We start from the raw sequence: 22,421 nt of genomic DNA, 5'->3' as shown, positions 1-22,421 counted from the left end.
CAGATTCTCTCAGCCTCAGGTCTCCTAGGGGAAACTGAGGCTTGATGTGGATGGAATACATGCTAGGATTCAGTGGGGAGGAGGCAGGGCCAGTGGACAGGACTCCTGTAGGTCAGTGATTCTCCCAGTCCCTGGACCAACAGCATCAGCATCCCCCGGGGAGGTTGGCAGAAATGCAGATTCCTAGGCCTGGTCAGCCCTGTTCAATCAGAAGCAGTGGGTGTGGAGCCCAGTGATCATGTTCTAGGTCCTGCAGGGGATTCTGATGAGGTCTAAAGTTTGCCAGCGGGGTTAGGTGAGAGATGGAGGTGGCCAGGCTGGTCCTGGCACTGGGGCTGGACTGGAGGGCTCCCAGGGCCCCTGGGAGGCGGAATGAAGGCCTTGGCCGTTGAATGTGGAGAGGGGTGAGGGTGAGGCTGAGCTGAAGGTGAGGTGGCTTCAGGTTCTGGTTGGGGTGGAACCTCTCCCAACAGCAGGCCCCCTCCGTTCCTTGTCCTCCTCCCCTCCTGCCAGGGGGTCTTGCAGCCTCTCCAGTGCACCCCTGCTCCCCAGTTCCCTCCCCTTCTTACTGCCCCAGGCACCCTCCCTTCTTCATAAACAAGCCCTTCGTGGGAGTCAGGTTGTCAGGGCTGTTACCACAGCAATTGACATCAGCAGCCTGGTCCCTGAGGAACCTGTCGCCCTTCTGCCCGCTGGCTGTGCCTCAGTTCCTGCCTCTTGGAGGAGGAGAGAGAAGGCGTGGGGGGCCTCCCATCCCCATTTTGAGCACTGGGCAGGGCAGGGCCAGGCTGGGCCTAGGGGCAAGGAGAGGGGAGGGGCCAAAGGGTAGGCGGGGCGTCCTCAGGGGCCTCTGGCCCTGGCTGTGAGGCCCCTGCACACACGGCACACGGAGCTCGTAGGCACACGGGGCTCCCAGGCACACGGGGCTCCCAGGCACACGGGGCTCCCAGGCAGCGTTGCAGCAGCAGCACCTGGCATGGCGGAGGACGGGCCGAAGCAGCCGCAGCTCAGCATGCCCCTGGTCCTGGACCAGGACCTGACCAAGCAGATGCGGCTGCGCGTGGAGAGCCTGAAGCAGCGCGGGGAGAAGCGCCAGGACGGTGAGAAGCTGCTGCGGCCAGCTGAGTCCGTCTACCGCCTGGACTTCGTCCAGCAGCAGAAGCTGCAGTTCGAGCGCTGGGATGTGGTGCTGGACAAGCCGGGCAAGGTCACCATCACGGGCACCTCCCAGAACTGGACACCCGACCTCACCAACCTCATGACGCGCCAGCTGCTGGACCCCGCTGCCATCTTCTGGCGCAAGGAGGACTCGGAGGCCATGGATTGGAACGAGGCCGACGCCCTGGAGTTTGGGGAGCGCCTATCAGATCTGGCCAAGATCCGCAAGGTCATGTACTTCCTCATCACCTTTGGCGAGGGCCTGGAGCCCGCTGACCTCAAGGCCTCTGTGGTCTTTAACCAGCTCTGACGGCTGCTGCTGGCTGCCTCGCCCTCCCCATGCCTGCCCGCCTCCCCCTCCCCTGCGCGTGCTCCTTTACCCGAGGCGTGTGTTGGAGGACCTTCTCCTAGCTGCTGATCTGCCCTCAGCGTGCCCAGGACCCTCTGAGCCTGTGTGCTTCCTCCTCTCCTTTCCCTGGTGCTGGCACTCCTGCTCCCATGAGGAAGATGCAAAGGTCCTGTAGTCTAGAAGCTGACCCGGCTGCCACTGCTTCTGCTGTAGACCATGGAGGCCTGGTGGGGCCCAGGGCATGTGCCTTCCCTCTGCTTCGTTGTCCGGAGAGAGACTCAGAGAGGCTGACAGAGACAGACAGACACAGAGAAAGAGATCCAAAGCACCAGCCTTCGGGCTTCCTCAGGAGATGGAGAGACAGACGACAGAGCGGCCTCCCTGGGGAATCACTGCTCTCCTGGCCACAGTGCCCTTCGCTGAATCCCAGAGGTGAACAGTGAGCCCGAGGACCCAGGAAGGCACCGCTCCTGGCCCGGGCCTGGCATGGTCCCGGGATGCTTCAGGGGCCCCAGGACTTCAGGCAGCATTTGGGGGGCTGATCTGGGGCAGTGGGGAGCAGCTGGCAGGCTCGAGGCTGTGCTTGCCAGCTCCTGCCCTACTGGGGATGACTTCGGGGGGGTAAGTGACAGGGAGGGAACATGTGAAAAAGTTACGTAGAGATGCATCTATCTGTACGTGTGTGTATATACTGAGAGAGCGTGCTGTGTTCATGGCTATGTTCTAGAGCCTGTACCTGCGAGCAAGTCTGATTTTAGATGATCTACTTTGTATTGCCCAGCTGGTTCTTGGGTGGCCCTTAGTAGGGGCTTGGTCAGGATGACCTTGGGGAAGGGGGCTCCTGAGCTGAGAGCCTCTGAGGTTCATACAGTGAAGCAGGGAACAGCATAGTGAAGGGATTTCCCTCTGCCAGGGGGAAGCAGGAGAGAGGGGTCCAGATCCCTGGAGCTGGAGTCAGTAGATTCTTTGGGGCCTCAGTATCCCTGCTGGGATGTGAGGTTTTCCCCTGCTCCCTGGGCAGGAAAGGCTCAGGCCCAAGGGGAACCTCAGGAAGTACTCCCAACACCCTGTCTGTCTCTAAGCCAGCTCTGGGTGGTTTGTTGTTTTTTTTTTTTTTTTTTTTTTTTGTCAGGAAGAGGCCCATGACACTTTGCTCATGAAGCAGACCCAGTGAGAGCCACAGGGCCCAGCGAACAGATGCACTGGGAGAGGGCGAGAGCCATCCACAGTGGCTGGGAATGCTGGGAGGGTGAGCCCCATTCGAGGCATGCAAACAGGAGCGGGGTTTGGGAATGGGTATTCTTTAGGTGGGGAATGGCTGTGGTGTTTCTGACTCTCTGCTCGGGGGCCTGTTCCCGGCGGGGCTTGAAGTCCCAGTCTGGTGGCCAGTAGGGCCATCCGGACCCCCCAAGATGGTCCTGCCCTTGGCCTCTCTGCTTGACCTCCGCCTGCAGCTTGGAGGACCCTCTTGGTGCAGACTGCCTGTACCCCCACCCTGAGCCCCCACATCCACTCCTTGCACTGTGTGTCCCCAATAAAGCCTCTGTGCCCTCACCTTGTGGTGTGCAGTGTCTCACCGCGAGCCACCCCTGCCCCCCGCCACGAGCTCTGACAGCCCTCTCCAGTCCCTGCAGAGCCCTGAGCATCCCTTCCTTGGCCTTTTCCTGCATTCCCACACCCTCCCCCGGCTGCTGTCAGAGATGAGGCCTGGAGCAGTCAAGAGACTGGCCCATGGTCAGACATCAGGATAGAGTTAGAACCAGGTCTCCTGATACTCAGTGGGGTACCAATACCCCTGGCAGGTTTTTCCCCACGAGCCCCCAGTACGGCCTCTGTCTGAAGCGTGGGGACATGCTGAGGCCACTGAGAGGTGCCATCTGGTCCTCAGCAGGTGGAGCCCAAAGGGGCTGGGTGGGGATGCACCAAGCCACACACAGTCTCCAGGGCCCCTCCCTCATGGGCTGGCTGGCCAGGGGGCAGATGGGATGGGGAGTGGCAGGGGTGGGGTGGGGCTAGGCCTACATCACCAACTTAATGCATGTCCTCCGGCAGCCCCTGCCCCGCTGACCAGACAAGAATGATGTTACCACATCCCTTTGGTGCCCACTTGGCCCTTCTCTAGAGCTCTTTCCCTTGTCATCTCTCTGGAGCTCATTCAGTTTTAGGACAGAGACAAAGTGGCCTGGAGGATGAAGCCATCTGCCTAAAGTCACAGAAGGCATGGAGGGGCTAAAGGAGGTGGCCGTGTTTGGACCAGGCTCTAGGTCTGTGGCCCCCTCAGGTGGGCAGGGGGAGGCCTGCTTCTTCCCAGTGACGGAGGTCCCATCTTGCTTCAAGGGCCACACTTGAGATTTTGCCTAGGTATGACCCTTGCTTCAAAAGGCTCCATACAACCAGGTCTCACTTCCTAGTCCTCCACCCTGGAGCCCTCCCCAGAGCAGCTGTGGCCATCTTGTTTCCCTTCCCCGAGCCCTGCCCTTCCAGCCCTGGCCTCCATCCACTCCTGAAGATCCCTGCGGAAGGGGTGGGGGCAACAGAGCCCAGCCCTCCCACCCCTGCTCCCCTCCTTAGCTTGACAGCCAACACTGGGCTGGGAGGATGCCAGGAGTGGGAAACAAGGGCCCAGTTCCCATGGAACCCACAGGAAACCGTAGAGAGAAGAGACCTGCCGTCTCCTGAGCTTCTTCCTCCCACTGAGGCAGCACGTGCCGTGCTGAGGGGCCTGCCACTGACCACCTGTGTGACCCTGTTGGCAGGGACTAACGATGATGCCTCCTTGTACGGTCCTTGTGAAGCCTGAATGGGTTTATGTTAGTGAAACTCTTCAGGGCCTCAGGAGGGGGCCACACAGCACCGTCTCTCCGTTTGCTCTTCTTGACTCTCCTGGTCACTGGAGACAGACGGTCTTTTCAGTGATTTTGAGAGGATTGTCAGGAGAACCTATTTACAGAGGAGCAGCGCAGGGTTCAGAGAGGTGAGGTGGGTTTCCTGAGGTAGCCCAGCAGCCCAGTGCTTCTGGGAGCAGGTGGTGTGGGGTGAAGGGACGGACAGGGGCCAGGCCTGGCCCTGGTTGGAGTGGACGAGAGGGCATTCTTCTGTGCCATCATCACCAGGCTCAGGATGGCCCAGCAGAGGGGATCTTTAGCCCGAGTGGTGTAGCTGGGCAGCCCAGCAGGAGGGGGCCTACCCTGACCCTGGAGTCCTGCCCGGGTCTCTGAGCATACGGCCGGGCCCTGTGGACGGGAAACCCCAGACCCCTGCAGGTGCATCACGTCCTCACTCTGCGTGGGGAGCGACGGGGCTCTGCTTTCCTGAGGGTGTGGGGAGTAGGGTTGGGGGGCCCAAGCTTCCTGACCTCTTCCCGTCATGGCCTCTGAAACGCGAGAATTTGAGACTTTTGCAATCAGAAGCTGAGAACTGAGGAGCTTCAGGTGCTTGAAACCAGGGACCCTCTATTTTACCCACCTGACTTGGGTAACACTGGCACCACCCGCCCCCTGCAGCCCTTCAGACCTCAGCTCTACCGGCCTTGGGCGGAAATGCCCCCAGCCGGCCCTCAGGCTCCTGGGCAGAGATCTGTGCCAGTGCCTTCCCTACGTCATGCTTGCGTGCACGCTGACACAGACACGTGATGCCCGTGTGCACACGCACATGCGCTGGTGCTCACACACACGCGTGCTGTGTCCACCACGGGCACTGGCATTCATGCACTCGCACACTCAATGCAGGCATGTCCCACTGGCTCAGAGTCCGAGGGCAACTTGAGCCGGGAGTGCTCCAGGCCCCGGGCCCCACGGTGCCTGCCTGCCCTGAGCTTTCTGGGCTGATTCTGTAGTGGGTGCCAGGGGCTTTCCAAATTCTCCATAGTCCTTGCCCTGCTACCGGCTCAGTCTAAGTACGTGCGTTGAGCCCTCAGGCCTCTCTTTTCCCATCTGCGTGGGGCGGCTGTTGCTGTGGTTCCTCTCGGGAGGGAGGCTGCCCAGGTCACCTGAGCTGCCCGCCAACCCCAAGGTTTGCAGGACGTTGTGTGGGTGCACACACTTGTCCTGTGTTCCCCAGCGGGATGAGCCCTCCTCACAGGTGCACAGCCCTCCACTGTTAAGGTGACACCCCCAAAGCCACTGTCAGTCCTGGGTCTCCCAGCAGCCCTGGGGTAGAGGAGGCAGAGGCCAGCACTGAGGCTCAGCGTGGCGGCCAGCCGAAGTGAAGTCCCGGCCATGCAGTGTGGTTGGGCAGGGGTACAGTAGCGGCTGCAAGGTCACCGGTTGGACAGGGCCCTGCTGCAGCTGGCACTTGGAGACTTTTCTTCCAAAAAGACTTGTCCAGCTGGGTAGCTGACCTTTCTATACAGGGCGTTGGGGGGGATCTGGGGGAGAATGGGGCTCAGCCCCGCCCTCCAGAAGCTCCCTTCTGGAAAAGGAAAGAGCCTGGGGAGGGGCTGCCCTGGGAGCACCAGGCCCAGAGAGCCCTGCATACTGTTGCTCCACTCACCCCCGGGGACAAGGAAGGTACCGGAGAGGGAGCCACGTGTGCAAAGGCGAGGTGGCCTGAAGCATCACGGGCGTAGATTTTCTGGGAGCCCGAGGTGGGAGGTGGTGTTGGGGGCTGAGGCCAAGAGGGTCAGCAGAGCCTCTGGGCTGTGACTGCTGGGCCAGGGAGCTGGTGGCCCTGGGGATGGGGCCTTTCAGCTGGAGACAACATGGGAGGAGAGAGATGGCTTACTCTGCTCCCTGCTGCCCGTCCCTCCACCTCAACCACTGTCAGCTCGCGGCCACTCGTGTTTTCCTCTTATTCCCCTCCCCCCACGCCCTCCAGGCCACATAACATTTCATCTGTAAATATTTCCCAGTGCATCTCTGGGTAATAAGGGGTCGTGAAAAACAAAACAAAATAAAACAAAAACAAAACTCTGTACCTGCAATCCTAGAACAACTAAAATAGTTTCACATTTCACAGTAATTCCCTCATAGCATCAAATTCCCAGTAGGAGTTTTGGTTTCCAATTTCTGCCATAAATATCTGTGTGTATGTGTTTTAATTTTATTTAAATTCAATTAACCAACATAGAGTACACCATTAGTTTCAGATATAGTGTTAAATAATTCATCAGTTGCTTCTAACACCCAGCGCTCATCACGTCACGTGCCCTCCTTAATGCCCCTCACCCAGCAACCCCATCCCCCCCACCTCTCTCCTTCCTCAACCCTCAGTTTGTTTCCTAGAGTTAAGAGTTTCTGTTGGTTTTTCTCCCTTCCCGATAACATCCCATTAGTTTTCCCTCCCTTCCCCTATGACGCTCTGAGCTGAGCTGTTTCTGTATCACATGAGTGAAGCCACGTGGTAAGTCTTTCTCAGCCTTAGTTTGCTCAGCATTATCCCCTCCAGTTCCACCCACGTCGATGCAAATGGTAAGTATTCATCCTTTCTGGTGGCTGAGTAATATTCTGTTGTGAGTCTGTATCACACCTTCTTTATCCATTCACCCGTCTGTGGACTTCTCGGCTCTTTCCAGTTTGGCTATTGGGGACATTGGTATGAACGTTGGGGTGTATGTAGGTGGCCCTTCGGATCACTGCATATATTTCAAAGCTGTGACCATCAAGGCAGTATGGTACTGGCACAAAAACAGACACATAGATCAATGGAACAGAATAGAGAACCCAGACGCGGACCCTCATTTTCTCTATTTTTTGAGTGTCTTCTATTTTCCTGATTCCTGCTATCTTTATTATTTCTTTCCCTTTACTTGGGGAAGATTTTTTTTTTTCTAGACTCATGAGGTAGAGATTTCTTCAATATTAAACCTTTTCTTCCATCCATCATTGGCTTGATTTTCATGGTGGTGTTTCAAGTGTTCTCTCTGCCCCACATTTCCTGTAAGCGCGGATTTCCCCTAGTGGTTCCGTGAGGTTTAGGCACAACTTTTTGGCATGACTGCTTCACGGGAGACCTTGCGTACTTCTCTCACGAGGCACGTGATGGCTGCTTGTCTCTCTTTTTCATGATGTTAGAAGCCATCCATGACCATTGCTAAATCCATTATTTGCCAGCGGTCATAAAATGGTGAGAGTCTCATATTCTAGTCTGTTCCTCATTTCTGAAGCTCATCTCCAGATACAAACCCCCTTCATCTGCTGCTCTTTTTCCCCACTGGGATAAATCCTGATTCTTTCCCTTAATTTTCCAGTTTTAAAAGAAAAACGAGTTGATTCCCAGCTATCCTCCAAGAGTGACTGATGACTTGTTGTGAGTATCGTTCAGGTCTTGTAGATGGGAACCTGTCTGATGTGTTTTGATCCATTGCAATAATTACTCTTACTGATGCTGCACTTGGCCTGTCTCTGGCCAGTGGGAGCCTCTGTAGGTTGGTCTTGGAATCCTGTGATGTGGCCTGAGGGTCTTCGGTTGCTTCCTTGATTCCTGGTATGACTGGACGTGGTGTGCAAGCTTTGAGTTTGAGGGCCTCTATGAGTACACCTTCTTGCACAGTGTCCTCCTCCTCGCTCAGGACCCTGCTGGCAGCAGAGGGAGTGTGGGATAAGAAACCAGCCTTGCTAGGCTCACCGGCCATGAGGTAGGAGGGGAAACTGAGGCCCATGGGGATCCCTGACTCAGGATCTCCAGGCCCTAGAGCCTCATTAGCTGCTTCCTGAGCCACAGAGGGCGCAGGGCCAAACCCCAGGTTTGGCTAATGATCCTTCTGCATCCCCAGCAGTAGTCCCAGTGCCCTGTGAGGGCCCTCTTCCTCCCTCCCCGGCCCCCGTGCAGTCCAGAGCTTTCAGAGCAGGGGCTAGTGGGGGAGGGTGCATGGGCCTGGTTGGAGTGCTCAGCTTCGGACTCCCTGTCCCTCAGTGCCCTTGGGCAGCTCCTCATCTCTCCACCTTCCCATCTGTGCAGTGGGGATGATAAGCCACCCTGCGTGTGCCCCATTTTTGATACAGCTTTCTGTCCTGAAAGCAAAGTGAGAGAGGGTGTTGGGTGCTGGGGCAGAGGCTGGCCTGGGAGGTTTACGAAAGAACATAGAATTGACTGAAAAGGGACCACCGGGCAATGTCGGGTTCTTGCTGGGTTCCAGATGCTGTGCGAGGCCCTGAAGCCCCGAGTGTGAATCCTGCCTCCCTCCCCGGTCCTCATGGGCAATACTGCGCCAGCAACTTCCCATGGTATTGCCATGAAAGGTGGTGGGAAGGGCAGGGGCGCGGCTGAGTGAAGAGCCCGGTCTGTGGCCTTGGGCAGACCTCCGCCGCTGGCAGCTTCATTTGCTTGGTCTCCAGTGTCTCACAGGGACCATTTGTCTTTGCCAACATCCCTGTTGATGGTAAGAGGTGTGTAAACAAAAACCCTCTTAATGAGTGTGGGGTTTGGGGAATGGCTTTTGGCTGAAGTGTCTGTGCACAGCCTGGTCCGGGCCTTGGGATTTATGGCCTTCTGATGCATCTCTGGTTTCTCGGCCTGGATGCCTGCATGTCCACCCCCATCCCTGAAGGTGGTTTTATTCCAGAAGATGCTGCTCATGGTCCTAGCCCCTGCCTTGGTCCCATGCTGGGGAGGGCCAGCAAGTCACCTGACTCTAGGGTGAGGGGATTTCCCTTCTCTGTCCACCTCCTGCTGCCCAGATTTACCTCTTTCCATCAGACTAGAGGCCTCCTGAGGGCAGGGACCATACCTGATTCACCTGGGTCCTAAGTGTCAGCACGGGTCCCCTGCAGAGTGGTCTGCAAGTCACAAGTCTGAATCCTGGTTTCAAACCCAGGTCTGTCTGACTCCAAAGAATGTGTGTTTTCTGACTGTGTGGCCCTGGGCAAGTTGCTTTCCCTCTCTGAACTTCAGGGTTTTTTAGCTGTAAAGGAGGGATAGATGATAATAATCTATGCACAGAGTTATTGTGCGAATTAAACTGAGATAATCTGTGGTGGTTGCAGACGTGGCACCTGGCGTGTCCCAGATGTTCCATAAATGATATTGTTAGAGACCCAATAAATGCCTGTGAATTTTAACACCTGTTGATCGAGCACCATCTCTGGGCCAGGCCCTGGACAAGGTGCTGGGCATATGGCAGTGACCAGGCCTGATGTCTTCCTGCCCTCAGAAAGCTAGACTTCCAGTGCTACATTGAGCGGGGTGACACATGCTTGTTTAATTATAATTGTGGTAATGGTCCCCGAGGAGAAGGGCCAGGGGCCATGAGTTGGACAGATGGGGTCCTAGCCTAGTCTGAAAAGTCAAGGAGGGCTTCCTGGAGGAGGAAGGGGGTCGTTAAGGGCAAGTGAGAATCAGCTGAGTGAACAGAAGAAGGAAGAGCAGGTGCAAAGTTCTGAGCAGAGGAAGAGCCTGGAGCAGGGAGCAGGGGCTAAGAGGGTAGAAAAGCCAGCCCGGAAGTTGGTGGCAGGACAGCGCACCTTAAGGATTTGGACTCACTTCCCAGGGAGGTGACATGATCAGAAAGATAGATCACTGTGCTGCTGTGTGGGCCAAGGGCACGTGTGGCAGCTGGTGCTGTTAGAGGGTTCTGGGCTGGGAGGTGGGGGCTGGTCAGGCTAGCGCCAGGGGCAGATGGGAGATGGATTTTAGCAGAATGTGGGAGCTCAGATTGCCCGAGTAGGATGGACTGAGGTAAAAGGAGGGGCCGCTCAGGCTGGACTGGGTGCTGGCAGCGCCATTCACCAGATGGGGGCTAGGAGGGATGTGGTGTGTTTCTGAGCGCGGGGGGAGTGGGGGGAAGCAGAGGGAGGCACCAGGAAGGGCGCAGGAAGCTCCTAGGGTCTTAGAGTGACAGCTGGCAGGAGCCTACACCTAACCACAGAGAAGGGAAACTGAGGCCCAGAGGTGAGAAATGTGCACCCGAGTCCCACACTCGTTCATGGCAGAGATGGGGACAGGACCCACTATTCCCTTCTCCTTTGATTCCCTCCAGGCAGCCCACCCCCGCCGTGTCCTCAGGAAGCCACATGTGACCTGCACTGTGTTCCCGTCCTGTCCCCTTTCCTATCCAGGTCATCCCAGACTGGAAGGAGCAGGAGTGGGACCCTGAGAAACCCAATGCCTATGCAGGCATCTTCCACTTCCATTTCTGGCGCTTCGGGGAGTGGGTGGACGTGGTCATCGATGACCGGCTGCCCACGGTCAACAACCAGCTCATCTACTGCCATTCCAGCTCCCGCAACGAGTTCTGGTGTGCCCTCGTGGAGAAGGCCTATGCCAAGTAGGTACAGGCAGGGGACTGGTGGGTGGGGGGCCAGCCTTGGGCAGCTTGGCTTCCAGGCTCTGTGTGTCTGCACCTCCAGCCAGTGCTCCCGGCACAGAGAGGCGAGGGGCTGCTTCAAAGTCACACAGTGCGCTCAGAGCCTGGGAACCCAGGGTGTGGCCAGCTGAGCCTGCGCTGTGGGGATGGCGCCAGGGGGCAGGTTCAGGGAGACCTGGACTGTAGGTCTGTTACCAGGTGTCCTATCCCCAAAACCCACCCACGCAAGGAAGAATAGCTTCTCCTTATTCTACCTGAGAGGGCAGAGCTAACACTCACATTCGGGGTGCTGGATTTTCCCCTCAGATCCAAGCTGCCAGGCCCTCCGTGGCAGCCTGGCTGGGATGTGGGCTCTCAGAGCCTTGGCTGGTTGTGGAGCATGGGCCCTCCCTGCCCGTTGGGCTCCGAGCTTCATCCACTCATCCATCTGTCTACCTGACAGTCCATCTATTCTGTTTCCACCGACCCCCACTCCTGCTCTGTGCCAGGCCCTGGGTCCCCAGCACGGGCCCCAGCGAAAGCTGGCTGAGCTGTGGAGGGCTTTGGGGCAGAGTGACCTGCTCAGGCCCCTGCAGGTCAGGGGCAGGCCTGGGGCAGGACAGCGAGTGGGGCTGGAGACCAGCCCATAGGCTCTGTGGAAACCTCTCCCTGGTTCTGCCTCCCAGGCCCACCTGTTGGTCTCCTTGGACTGTGTGTGTTTGTGTGTGTGAGACAGGAAAAGGAAAGACACCAACTTTCAACATCAAACTCAAGAAAACACAACACTGACAGATTCCATTTTCAGTCCAAAGGGAACCAATCTCGCCCCCTGGTGGGCTCCGAGTCTCCAGGGCCCTAGCTGCGGGGGCGGGGTGGGGGCTTCCCTTTTCGGATAGTGCCCCTCACTAGCCCCTCAGTAGCAGCTTCTGCTTCGGTCTCTGCGTCTGTCTATTCCCGCTGGATCCTATAAGTGGAATCTTACAGTATTTACCCTTTCGCATCTGGCTTATTTCTCGGCGCGCGATGCTGTCCGAGCTCACTTCCGTTGCAGCATGCCAGCGTGTCCTTCCTGTCTAGAGCGGCACAGAATTCTGTTGCGTGGATAGGCTCCACTTCGTTTCTCCATTCCTCTGTCGGTGGACTCGGGTCGTTTTCACCTTGGGCTGTGGCGAACATACCGTGTGAACATGGGTGTGCAAGTGTCCCTCCGAGTCACTGCTCTCAGCTCTTCGCAGTGTACACCTGGGAGTGAGCTGCGGGATCTCATGGGAGTTCCGTGTTTGAATTTTTCAGTGACTGCCCGACTGTCTTCCACAACAGCTGTGCTATTCATGCTTGCTTCCTTTTTCATTTATTTACTTCTAAAATTGTAAAATGAATGCATGTCTCTTAGAGCAGATCCAGCAAATATAGAAACCCAGGAAGAAGGTAATAAAAGTCGCCTGTGCTCCTGCATATTTTTCCAGGCCTCTCTACTTCTCTGTTTGGGGCCATCTGAGTGAACCAGGCTCCCTGCCTTCCGGAATCTTTGCTCCTCTCCCTTCCAAGGCCCGGCTGCCCACTTCCGTCTCCCTCCCTGTGCTTCTTGTGTCCTCTCCACACCCTCCCCACCACTTAGAAACTCCTTTAATATATTTTTCTAGGGGTGCCTGGGTGACTCAGTTCATTAAGCAGCTTCCTTTGGCTCAGGTCGTTATCCCAGGGTCCTGGGATCGAGTCCCACATCTGGCTCCTGGCTCAGCGGAGAGCCTGCTTTTCCCTCCCACTCGATCTGCTGCTCTCCCTGCTTGTACTGTCCCTTTCTGTTAAATGAATAAATAAAACCTTAAAAAAATGTTAAAACATTTTTTAAAAAAGATTATTTATTTATATGACAGAGAGACACACAGCTAGAGAGGGAACACAAACAGGGGTTGTGGGAGAGGGAGAAGCAGACTTCCCTGCCCAGCAGGGAGCCTGATGCAGGGCTCCATCCCAGGATCTTGGGATCATGACCTGAGCTGAAGGCAGCTGCTTAACTGAGCCACCCAGGCGCCCTCCTTTAACATCTTTGATGGCTCTTTTTTTTTTGTAGGTTACCTTGTAAAACCTGCGTTCCTGTTTTGTGGGGAACCGCAAAAGATAGGTCAGGTATAGATTTTCATAGATATGTGTAGATTTTCAGTTTATGTAATCTGTTCTGTTATATATCCCATTCTGCTGCTCAAGTTCATGTTCAGCACTGCCTTTAAGACTCCCAGCCTTTTCCTAACATTCACAGAAGAAGCTACAGTTGTGCCCTTGGCACCTGGTAGGTTGTACATAGTAGACGATTAGTGTTTTTTATTTTTATTTGTTTATTTATTTATTTATTTATCAGTAATCTCTACACCCAATGTGGGGCTTGAACTCATGACCCTGAGATTAGGAATCCCATACTCTACTGACTGAGCCAGCCAGCCATGCTCAATGTTTTTTAAATGAACTATTGCATACATTTTCATTTTTTGTTACTTTCTAAAATATTTATTTATTTATCTTCAGAGAGCATGTGTGCATGTGTTGGGGCCCAGGGGCAGAGGGATGGGGGGGAGACTCCCTGCCACATGTGGAGCCTGACACCGGGCACGATCTCAACCCAAGATGATGACCTGAGCCAGAATCGAGTCAGATATTCAACCAGCTGACCCAGGCGCCCCTACCGACATTGGAAACATCCCCGGAATCCAGCTATATTGTTTTGTCAAACGTACCAAGCAAGCACCAGAGATTTCCTGCCACAGGATTTCTTTTACAAGCCTTCGTTGGGGGGCAGCCTCGCATCCCAGAGCATGGATGCAGCATTAGTTTCTAAAGTCAATTCCTTGTTGTTAGGCATTTAGGCAATTTCTGCATTTACATTGTTATAAATAATGTAAATTATTCGTAATTGATGTTTCAAAAACTACGTGAGCTTTAAACACTTTTGAGAAGAATCGCTTGATTTCTGGACTGCTAATTTGGAGGACAGGCTGCTAGGGCGAAGGGGAATTTGGGTGACAAAGTGGTGTGGTTTGGTGGGACAAACACTGATCTAGGAGCCAGTGATATGGATTACAGTGTTGGCTTTGCTGTGACCTGCTCTGTGACCTTAGCGGTGTGCTTGACCTCTCTGAGTCCCCAAAATGTGCCCTGGAAGGTGAGGGATTTCAGCTGGCTGGGGATTGTGAGCTGGGAATTCTTTCCACATTGCTCCCCAGGCTGGCGGGCTGTTACCAGGCCCTGGATGGAGGCAACACTGCAGATGCGTTGGTGGACTTCACAGGTGGTGTGTCTGAGCCCATCGACCTGACCGAGGGTGGCTTCGCCCACGATGAGGCCAAGAGGAACCAGCTCTTTGAACGTGTGTTGAAGGTGCACAGCCGGGGAGGCCTCATCAGTGCCTCCATCAAGGTGAGAGCACAGAGGCTGCCCTCCCGAGCTTCTTCGCCGGCCCTTACTGGGGAGCGAGCTGGCCGTGCTGTCCCCGGCAGGGCCCCTGCTCAGATTGGCTCCTAAATCTTTGCCCTCAGCCTGGGGGGTGGAGGGGAGCAGTTGGGGGTGGCCTTCCTCCTCCCCAGTGCTGGGCAGCACAGGCCATAGGCCCCTGTGCCGTAATGTCTATGGTATGAAATACCTTCTGGTTTGACCAGCATCCCCCTTTTATGGGCATCTTGTACTGGGGTGAGGGTTGTCTGTACCTCTGATGGTCCCTTAGTCTGGGTTTGAGGCATCACGAGCTACAAGGTAATGGGAAAGGGGGGAGCCACTTCCTGTAGCTGGCGCAGGCCTGAGTGCTTCAAGAGGATCATCTTATTTCTTTGACTTACTCCTAATCCAGGTGGGGAATCGGGCTCAGTGCAGACACCAGTGGGGGGTTGTCTAGACCAGAAAAAGGAAAAGCCCTGATTTAGAGCATTTACGGTGTCAGTACTTTCGCCGTGTTGATTTCAAGCTAATGTTTTAACAGTTGCACAGCTGAGCCAGTGGCAATGAACTCCAGTACACCCCTGGGCCAACCCCAGTTTAGGCCCCTTCCTTGACCCCACACTGCTGCTCACTGGGGGCTTTGCGAACTCTGAGCTCAGTCCCTAACCACAGCTTCTGCTTTGTGTAGGGCTGTCATTCCTTCCCTGTCCTGTAGAGGGCGGTGTAGGCGCACACCCGCCTCGCAAACCAACCCGCTGACCGGGCGCTGCCTCTCTGGGCAACTGTGTCCTCCCGCAGGCAGTGACAGCAGCAGACATGGAGGCCCGCCTGGCGTGTGGCCTGGTGAAGGGCCACGCATATGCCATCACTGACGTGCGCAAGGTGCGCCTGGGCCACGGCCTGCTGGCCTTCTTCAAGTCGGAGAAGCTCGACATGATCCGCCTGCGGAACCCCTGGGGCGAGCGGGAATGGAATGGGCCGTGGAGTGACACGTGAGGCCCAGGGATGGGAGTGTGGGCACAGGACAGACCCTGGGTGGGTGGGCCCCGGTATGAGATCTTGGGCAAGGGCAAAGGTGGGGCTTCCTGGAGGTGGTGGCTGGGCCTAGAAGGCTTTGGGAGGAGGATGACATTAGGAGACCTATGTTGTAGGAGGTGTGTGTGGGAGTGGGTTGGGGTGGAGGGTGGATTCTGCAGGGCAAGGACCTGGAGGTGGGGATAAGCTGATTCCTATAGGGGACAGAGAGCCCCACCTGGTGGTGAGTGGGGAAGAAAGCAGGGAGGGAGACCACCAGGGTGAGAATGGGGGTGACTGCTCTGTGTTCAGCTCATGGCCCTGGTGAAGCTAGGACAGGAACAGAGCCAGGCCTCCAGTGGGGGAGCCCCCTCCCCTGAGGGTCATTCTGCCCTTGCCGCCAGTCTGTGGCTTTGCTCTCAGACCTCCGGCCCCTGGCATGGAAGCAGCCCATGGTTACCTGTGGGAGTGGCAGACAGGCTTTTTGGAGAGGGGCTGGGTCTGGCCCTGGGGCTCCCAGCTACACCCACACTGATGGAGGCCTGGTGCTGAGCTCGCCCTCATGCCTCCTTTCCCTTGCCAGGGTGGCCCTGGTGGGGTCTCTCCTCTTACGCTCCCCCCTCTTCCTCCCCATGTCCATATGCCAGCTCGGAGGAGTGGCAGAAAGTGAGCAAGAGTGAGCGGGAAAAGATGGGTGTGACCGTGCAGGACGACGGGGAGTTCTGGTGAGTGAGCTCTCGTCCCAGGTGGGCGTCCGGGGTCTGTGGCAGGGGGCACCAAAGGGGAGGCCAGGGCCAGGGCTCTAGCCGATGCCCCACCATCAGCTTGCTCTTTGGCCTTGGACAAGCCATTTCTGTGCACTGAGTTGGGCAGTAATGGGCCCATCATCCCCATGGTCCCCAGTGCCAACCACAGGGGACTCCGAGCTATTCCAGCTGGGCCCTCAGCAAGTAGGCTGGGATACCAGCAGGTGGGGCCTTGACCCCTTCGGCAGGGGGCATGCTGGCTGCCTGATTGGTGGGAGCAGGGAGAGGAGAGGCCTCTCGGGGTGGCTGCCCCCTAAGCTGGCCTCTGGGTGCAGAGGAGCCTTTAGTGGGCCAGGAGGGAGACCCAGCCCAGGGGTGAGAGAGTACACTGGGTTTGAGAAGAGGGAGTTCAGGGAGGCGAGGGGAGCTCCGGGGTTGGAGGGTTGGCTGGGAAGATGACAGCAGCCTTGCTTAATGAATGATTCCTGCATTCATCCACTCGTGCGTCCAGTAGTCCCGACTCTGTGCCAAGCTCAGAGTCATTCTTCAGCAGGACCCCTGATCCCCATAGGCCATTGCCTCCTGGAGGGGCACAGGGCACCCTTAGTGCCGTAGATGCTGCGAGAGTCCCAGGCCGGCTCAGAGGCTGATGGCAGTGATCCAGGGGTCAGGGGAGCCACAGCAGGTCCCCCCCAGGCCCTCTGGTCTGGGCTCCTGCAGATAAAATCTGCTTTGCCCAGTTTGGCTCAGGGGTCAGTTGAATTAAAACGGAGCAGTGGACAACCCTCATCAGGGGAAAGGGCTTCTTCATAAGGCCTGTCTCCTGTGTGCTCACACTTAATGCACGTATGTGCCTATTCTCGTGTATGTGCCCACTCAAAGGGGGGTGGGCATAGCTGACCTTCCCCGGGCTCCTGAGGTATGCTGGGCAGCACGTTTCCCAAGGGGCTCCTGCCACCAGTGTCTTTGGGCCTCCCAGCAGCGTGGTTGATGATGGATGGAAACATGCTTTATAAACTGTAGAGGGCTGGCCACAGGCGTCCTTTGTACTATTAACAACTGAAGAGCTGGCCTCTGCCAGTTCATGTCCTCTGGAATTTGTACCACAGGCTTGGATTGCTTTCCTCAGTTCCTGCACGAGCTGTGAGAGGGGCGGCTGCTGTGAGGGTCAGTCCCGTCTTACACGTCAGGAGACTGGGCCAGAGGAGTCGAGAGGCAGGCGTCTGCACACACCCCAGTGTGGGTGGTGGCTCAGGGCACATAGGGTGAGGGGGCAGGTGGGCCAGGCAGGGGACCTGGCCGGCTCACTGCCCCACTGTGGCCAGGATGACCTTCGAGGACATGTGCCGATACTTCACCGACATCATCAAGTGTCGCCTGATCAACACATCTTACCTGAGTGTCCACAAGACGTGGGAGGAGGCCCGGCTCCGGGGTGCCTGGACGAGGCACGAGGACCCCCAGAAGAACCGCAGTGGAGGTTGCATCAATCATAAGAACACCTTCTTCCAGAACCCACAAGTGAGCGTGCTCGGGGATCCCATCCCCCGTCCTTGCCACCGTCCTGCATGACCCTGGGTACCTCCCTGTCCCCCTGCGGGCCTCTGTGCACCTGTCTGTTTAGTTGGGGGGGGGGGCGCGTTCAGGGGAGGTCCTGGGCAACCTGCAGATGATAAAGACAAGGAACTAAGGCTCTGGGAACTCATGGCTGTCTCGTCCAGAGTTACCAGGACATTTAGAGGGAGGCTGAGCTGAGGACTCGAACCCTGTGTTTCTATACCTACGGTGCTGCTCTTGCCAGGGGAGCTTGCCAGGCTGGCTCTCCCTCAGGGAGGACGTCTCCCCTGCAGCCTCCTTGGTTGTGAACCTGGCAGCTTGTTCTCATGTGTGACGTGCCTTCATTTGGCACCAACTGCATGCGGGCTCGGAGCTGAGCCTCCCTGAAGTCACCAAGTCTTGTTGCCACTCCTGCAGGGTGGGCATCATGGGCCTGAATCATAGATGAGGGACTGAGGCTCAGAGAGGCGCTGTGATTCATGCGAGCTCTCCCCTTTGAGCTGGGGCCTGGCTCCGGCCTAGCTTCAGGGAGCCGGCAAGCCCATGTCCGGCACAGTCTTACCACAGTATCTCTCTTCCTCGGCTGTCCCTGCAGTACATCTTTGATGTCAAGAAGCCAGAAGATGAAGTCCTGATCTGTATCCAGCAGCGGCCGAAACAGTCCACCCGCCGGGATGGCAAGGGTGAAAATCTGGCCATTGGCTTTGATATCTACAAGGTAAGGCCAGCTGGGTCCCCTGCTCTGGGTGAGGAGATTGAGGGAGCTGGATTTTAGGCCACCTGGGCCTGGGGAGAATATTCTAGAACACTTGGGTCCCTGACCTCATCCCTGCCCTCTGGCTGCAGTGGCTGATGCCCTGGGCCTGCTGTGGCGTGAGCCCTCTTTGGAACATCGGCAGAGGGCTCCACCTGCCTGGGGTTGGCTGCCCTGGGAGCTCTCAGTCTGGTTTCTTCCCTTCCAGGACCCACAGGCTCTTTGGTGTTTGGGAAGGGGAAGACAGCCAGTGGTCAGGCCACACCCTGGGAGGCTCTGGGTCCCCCTGAGCTAGAGGCCCTGCTGGGCCCTGGGAGCAGGCATCCCGGGCAGAGCCAGGCAGGCTTCCCGCTGGTGGCTCCCACTGGTCTGGGGCCTGAGACTATGCTCATGTTGCAACACCTGGGGTGTGACAGCACACAGCATAACAGGACACCACAGGCCTCCCAGATGCCCAGAACCTCAGGAGACCACATGTGGGCTAAGCCCCTGTATTAGGTGTGCTTGGTCATGTACTGACGGTCTGTGCATGTCCTTGTGTTGCGACGTCCGCCGTGTGCTAGAGTGTCCTGACTTTGACCTGTTGGGACCTCACGTGATGGGCCTGCAGCTCACCATGGCAGGAGTTGGCTAGCATGTCCCGGGAACTGGTGACGTCATTGCCTGGCCCCGGGCTGTGATGTGGGCTGATAGTGACTCTGGGGGCTGCCATTGAGTCAGAAACCACAGGGACCTCATGACCAGGGAGGAGTCCTGGTGCCTTCCTACTCTTAATGGCTTTGCTGAGACCTAATCCACATGCCATACAGCTCGCTCACTCAGTGTGCTGTGACTTGGAGCATATTTGGAGAGTTGTGTGACCATTGCCACTATTTTATTTTTAATTTTTTTTTCCAAATGATTTTTTTCCCATTTTATTTTATTTTATTTCTCTTCGATGTTCCAGCATTCATTGTTTATGCACCACACGCAGTGCTCCATGCAATACGTGTCCTCCATAATACCCACCACCAGGCTCATGCAACCCCCTACCCCTCCTCCTCCAAAACCTTCAGTTTGTTCCTCAGAGTCCACAGTCTCTCATGGTTTGCATCGCCACAATTTTAGAGCATTTTTGTCACCCCGAAAAGAAACCTGGCACCCTTCAGCCACCACTGCTCAGTGCCGTGCGCGTGCCAGCCTCACCCAGCCACGGGACTCGGGCAAGCACCCATCTACCCCGGTCTCTGCCCATTTGCCTTTTCCGGGCAGTGCATGGACGCAGATTCTGTCACTGTATTCACTGGCGGGAGCACGGGAGCCGGAACCGAGATGGGGGTGTGGGGGTTGAGGGGGGGTGGGGGTTGAGAGGGCCCCAAGGGGATGGGGTGGTGGGGGAGCAGGGGGCGGGGCATGCTTGTGGCCCAGCCCCCTCTCCCTGTGCGCATGGGCAGGTGGAGGAGAACCGGCAGTACCGCATGCACAGCCTGCAGCACCGGGCTGCCAGCTCCATCTACATCAACTCACGCAGTGTCTTCCTGCGGACCGACCAGCCCGAGGGCCGCTTTGTCATCATCCCCACCACCTTCGAGCCTGGCCACACTGGCGAGTTCCTGCTTCGGGTCTTCACTGACGTGCCCTCCAACTGCCAGTGCGTGGGGGCAGCTTGGGCCGCGGTTGGGAGGGCCCAGTCCCTATACCAGGCTGCCCCAGAATCTGCAGCCACAGAGATGTTAGGTGTCTGCCCCAGGCATGGAGCCCAGCCTTCCAGCCTCCCTAGGATGGCACTGGCGCTCATGGCACCCATGGCCATCCTTCTTCTCCCCTCCCCTGCTCCTCCATCCCCTCTCTTGGCTACATAAAGGGACAATGTCTCGTATGTGCACGGCACTTCACAGTTTACAAAGCTTTCAGTCATCTCATTTGCTCTTCCGGAATCCCAAGTGGGTGGCCTGACCCCTCCATTTTACAGATCAGGATTGGGGATCATGGTTGGGGCTTGGTTTCCAAGGTCATGACACCAGTGGTTGAGTTGGGCTAGGTGGACTGCTGGAACCATTCCATCCCTGCTGGGGTGCAGACCCTGTGAGCCCCACACTGCCCTCCCACTTCGGCAGGCAGCTCCTTGCACCCACGGCAGACCTGGGAGGCAGCATGTGTGGTGGGCTCAGTGCAACTGAGTCCTGCCAGTCCACATTCCACCTCTGTCCCGCTGTGGGGCAGATCCCTTCTCTTGATGAGCCCAGTGCTTCATAGTCTGTTAAATGGGCGTGGTAATAGTCACCTATCACCCGGGGCTTCGGGAAGATGACACATAATACCTGTAACATCCCAGCAGAGGGCTGGGCCCACAGCAGGTGCTCAGTATATTGCTTTTCTCTCCGGCAGAATGGGGCACCCTTACAGAGAGAAAGAGCAGCAGGAAGCCCAGGGTGGTTTGCCCAGGATAAGTAGTGTCTGGACTAAATATTACTCCCCTCCCCTTCCCCCTTCTTGAACCCTCTCACCTCACCCCTCTCCTCCTCTGCCCTGTCCCAGGGAGCTGCGCCTGGATGAGCCCCCTCGCTCCTGCTGGAGCTCCTTGTGTGGCTACCCCCAGCAGGTGACCCAGGTGCACGTCCTAGGGGCTGCTGGTCTCAAGGACTCCTCGACAGGTGAGTTAGCCCGGGGAAAGCTCCAGGACCTACCTTGCTGAGAAGGTGGCTCCGTCCTCTTCCCAGCCCCGTCCTCTTCCCTCTGCTCAACAACAGACACCCAGCCTCCAGATCTCTCCTGCTCTCACTCACTGAGTGAGCAAACCTTTCCTAACATCCATGCTGGGCTGAGTCTTGGAATGAAACTGGGTGCCTAGAGAGGAACTGGGCACCTGCTCTTGGGCAGCTTCCCATGTGGTGGAGACAGTCAGACACAGGAACAGACAGCCAGGAGGCACGGCTTAGGGAAGGCTTCCTGGAGGAGGTGGCCTTTCTCCAAGCTGAGGAAGCATTAACATACATTGGTGAAGTGGAATAGGGGAGTGCTCAGCATGGAGGCCAGGGATCGACAGTGTGCTGCCCACCCCCCGCCCCATTTCTGGAAGTTAGGAAGTGAGTCAGGCTCTGTCTCCCTTCTATTGAATATAGGACTCGGACTTCTGCTTTGGTGAGGGGAACTCACTTCTCAGACACCTGTCCCAACCCCCACCACCCCTACCCCAACCCCACCATCACCCCATTGCCCACTCAATTTGTCTAGGAGCCAACTCTTATGTGATCATTAAGTGTGAGGGGGACAAAGTCCGCTCGGCCGTGCAGAAAGGTACCTCAACGCCTGAGTATGATGTGAAAGGCATCTTCTACCGCAAGAAGCCGGGCCAGCCCATCACAGTCCAGGTGAGCCTGCCCATCCCAAGAGCCCCTCCTGGCATGCCACTGCCCCCTACCCCCAGCCCCCACCTGATGCTTCCCCATTCACAGGGGCTGGGCCCGGGATTGCAGATTTTTTTCTTGGGGACCTAGGAACACTACATGCTGATTCCTATTCTCTCCCTGACATGGTATGGCCTCAGGAATTCTCTTACCTGCCCTGCCCAGTGTCCCAGAGTCTGTGGGGTGGGCAAATTAGATTAGCTGGTAAGAATTTGCGACACAGCAGGGTTAGGCCAGGGACAGTGGTCTTCTTTGCCAGCTTTGCCCCAGTGGCTTGGGAGTTGTTCCTTAAATACCTCCAGAGATGGGTCTGCCTGAGAGCTTGTACCAAGATAAGATGCGGTGTAGTGGGGGTGGCTGTCCTGAGAGCGAGGGACCAGAAAGCTGAGGTCCTGGGCATGGGATGATTCTGGGCTCATTAGTGGGAAGTCCTCTGCCCCTGGGCCCAGGCCAGCCCCTCCCTGGGTGAGAAACCATCTGTAAACAAATGTCCAGTTCCCCTGGGGAAGCCACTATAGGATTTCCAAGTTTTCCTAACACTGGATGCCACGGTTCAAATCACAGACCCGTAGATGTTGGGGCTAAAAAGACCCATAGGGGCCGCTGATCCAGCCCTCGTATTGAAGATGGGGGACGTCAGGGCAGCAGGTTTATCGCTTGTCCAGTGTCACCTAAGGTCTGCCGCAGTGCTAGTAACACACTTAACTGTATACGTGGAAGGGAGTTGGACAGATGGAAGGAAGCCTGAGATTCTGGAAGGGGTACGGCCAGACCTATATTCCCGCTCTTCAAGATGCCTCCCCCTCCCATC

General features: G+C 56.7%; 2 protein-coding genes across 5 annotated transcripts in view; both read left to right on the top strand.

Moving 5' to 3' along the window:
• Positions 1-22,421, top strand: part of CAPN5 (calpain 5) — a 55,499-nt gene that overhangs the window by 30,546 nt on the left and 2,532 nt on the right. For 3 of the 4 annotated variants that reach the window (XM_032357348.1, XM_032357349.1, XM_032357350.1), the window contains exons 4-12: positions 10,501-10,709; positions 13,946-14,138; positions 14,952-15,145; positions 15,815-15,892; positions 17,239-17,434; positions 18,066-18,188; positions 19,658-19,854; positions 20,742-20,857; positions 21,438-21,574. In XM_032357348.1, coding sequence (XP_032213239.1) covers positions 10,501-10,709; positions 13,946-14,138; positions 14,952-15,145; positions 15,815-15,892; positions 17,239-17,434; positions 18,066-18,188; positions 19,658-19,854; positions 20,742-20,857; positions 21,438-21,574 — 1,443 coding nt within the window. The remainder of the gene's footprint in view (positions 1-10,500; positions 10,710-13,945; positions 14,139-14,951; positions 15,146-15,814; positions 15,893-17,238; positions 17,435-18,065; positions 18,189-19,657; positions 19,855-20,741; positions 20,858-21,437; positions 21,575-22,421) is intronic. The other variant, XM_032357351.1, reaches the window with a different exon arrangement.
• OMP (olfactory marker protein) lies at positions 716-2,390 on the top strand. Its single transcript, XM_032357352.1, has 2 exons — positions 716-899; positions 934-2,390. Exon 2 carries the CDS (start codon positions 977-979, stop codon positions 1,466-1,468), a length of 492 nt encoding a protein of 163 aa, XP_032213243.1. The 5' UTR covers positions 716-899; positions 934-976; the 3' UTR covers positions 1,469-2,390.

Source organism: Mustela erminea, chromosome 9 (assembly GCF_009829155.1).
Source record: "Mustela erminea isolate mMusErm1 chromosome 9, mMusErm1.Pri, whole genome shotgun sequence".
Taxonomy (NCBI): domain Eukaryota; kingdom Metazoa; phylum Chordata; class Mammalia; order Carnivora; family Mustelidae; genus Mustela; species Mustela erminea.
Note: the sequence above shows the minus strand (reverse complement) of the source record. Positions and strands in the feature narration are given on the sequence as shown.

Excerpts from the sequence above, each read along its gene's own strand:
- OMP (XM_032357352.1), top strand. The coding sequence starts at position 977 with ATGGCGGAGGACGGGCCGAAGCAGCCGCAGCTCAGCATGCCCCTGGTC.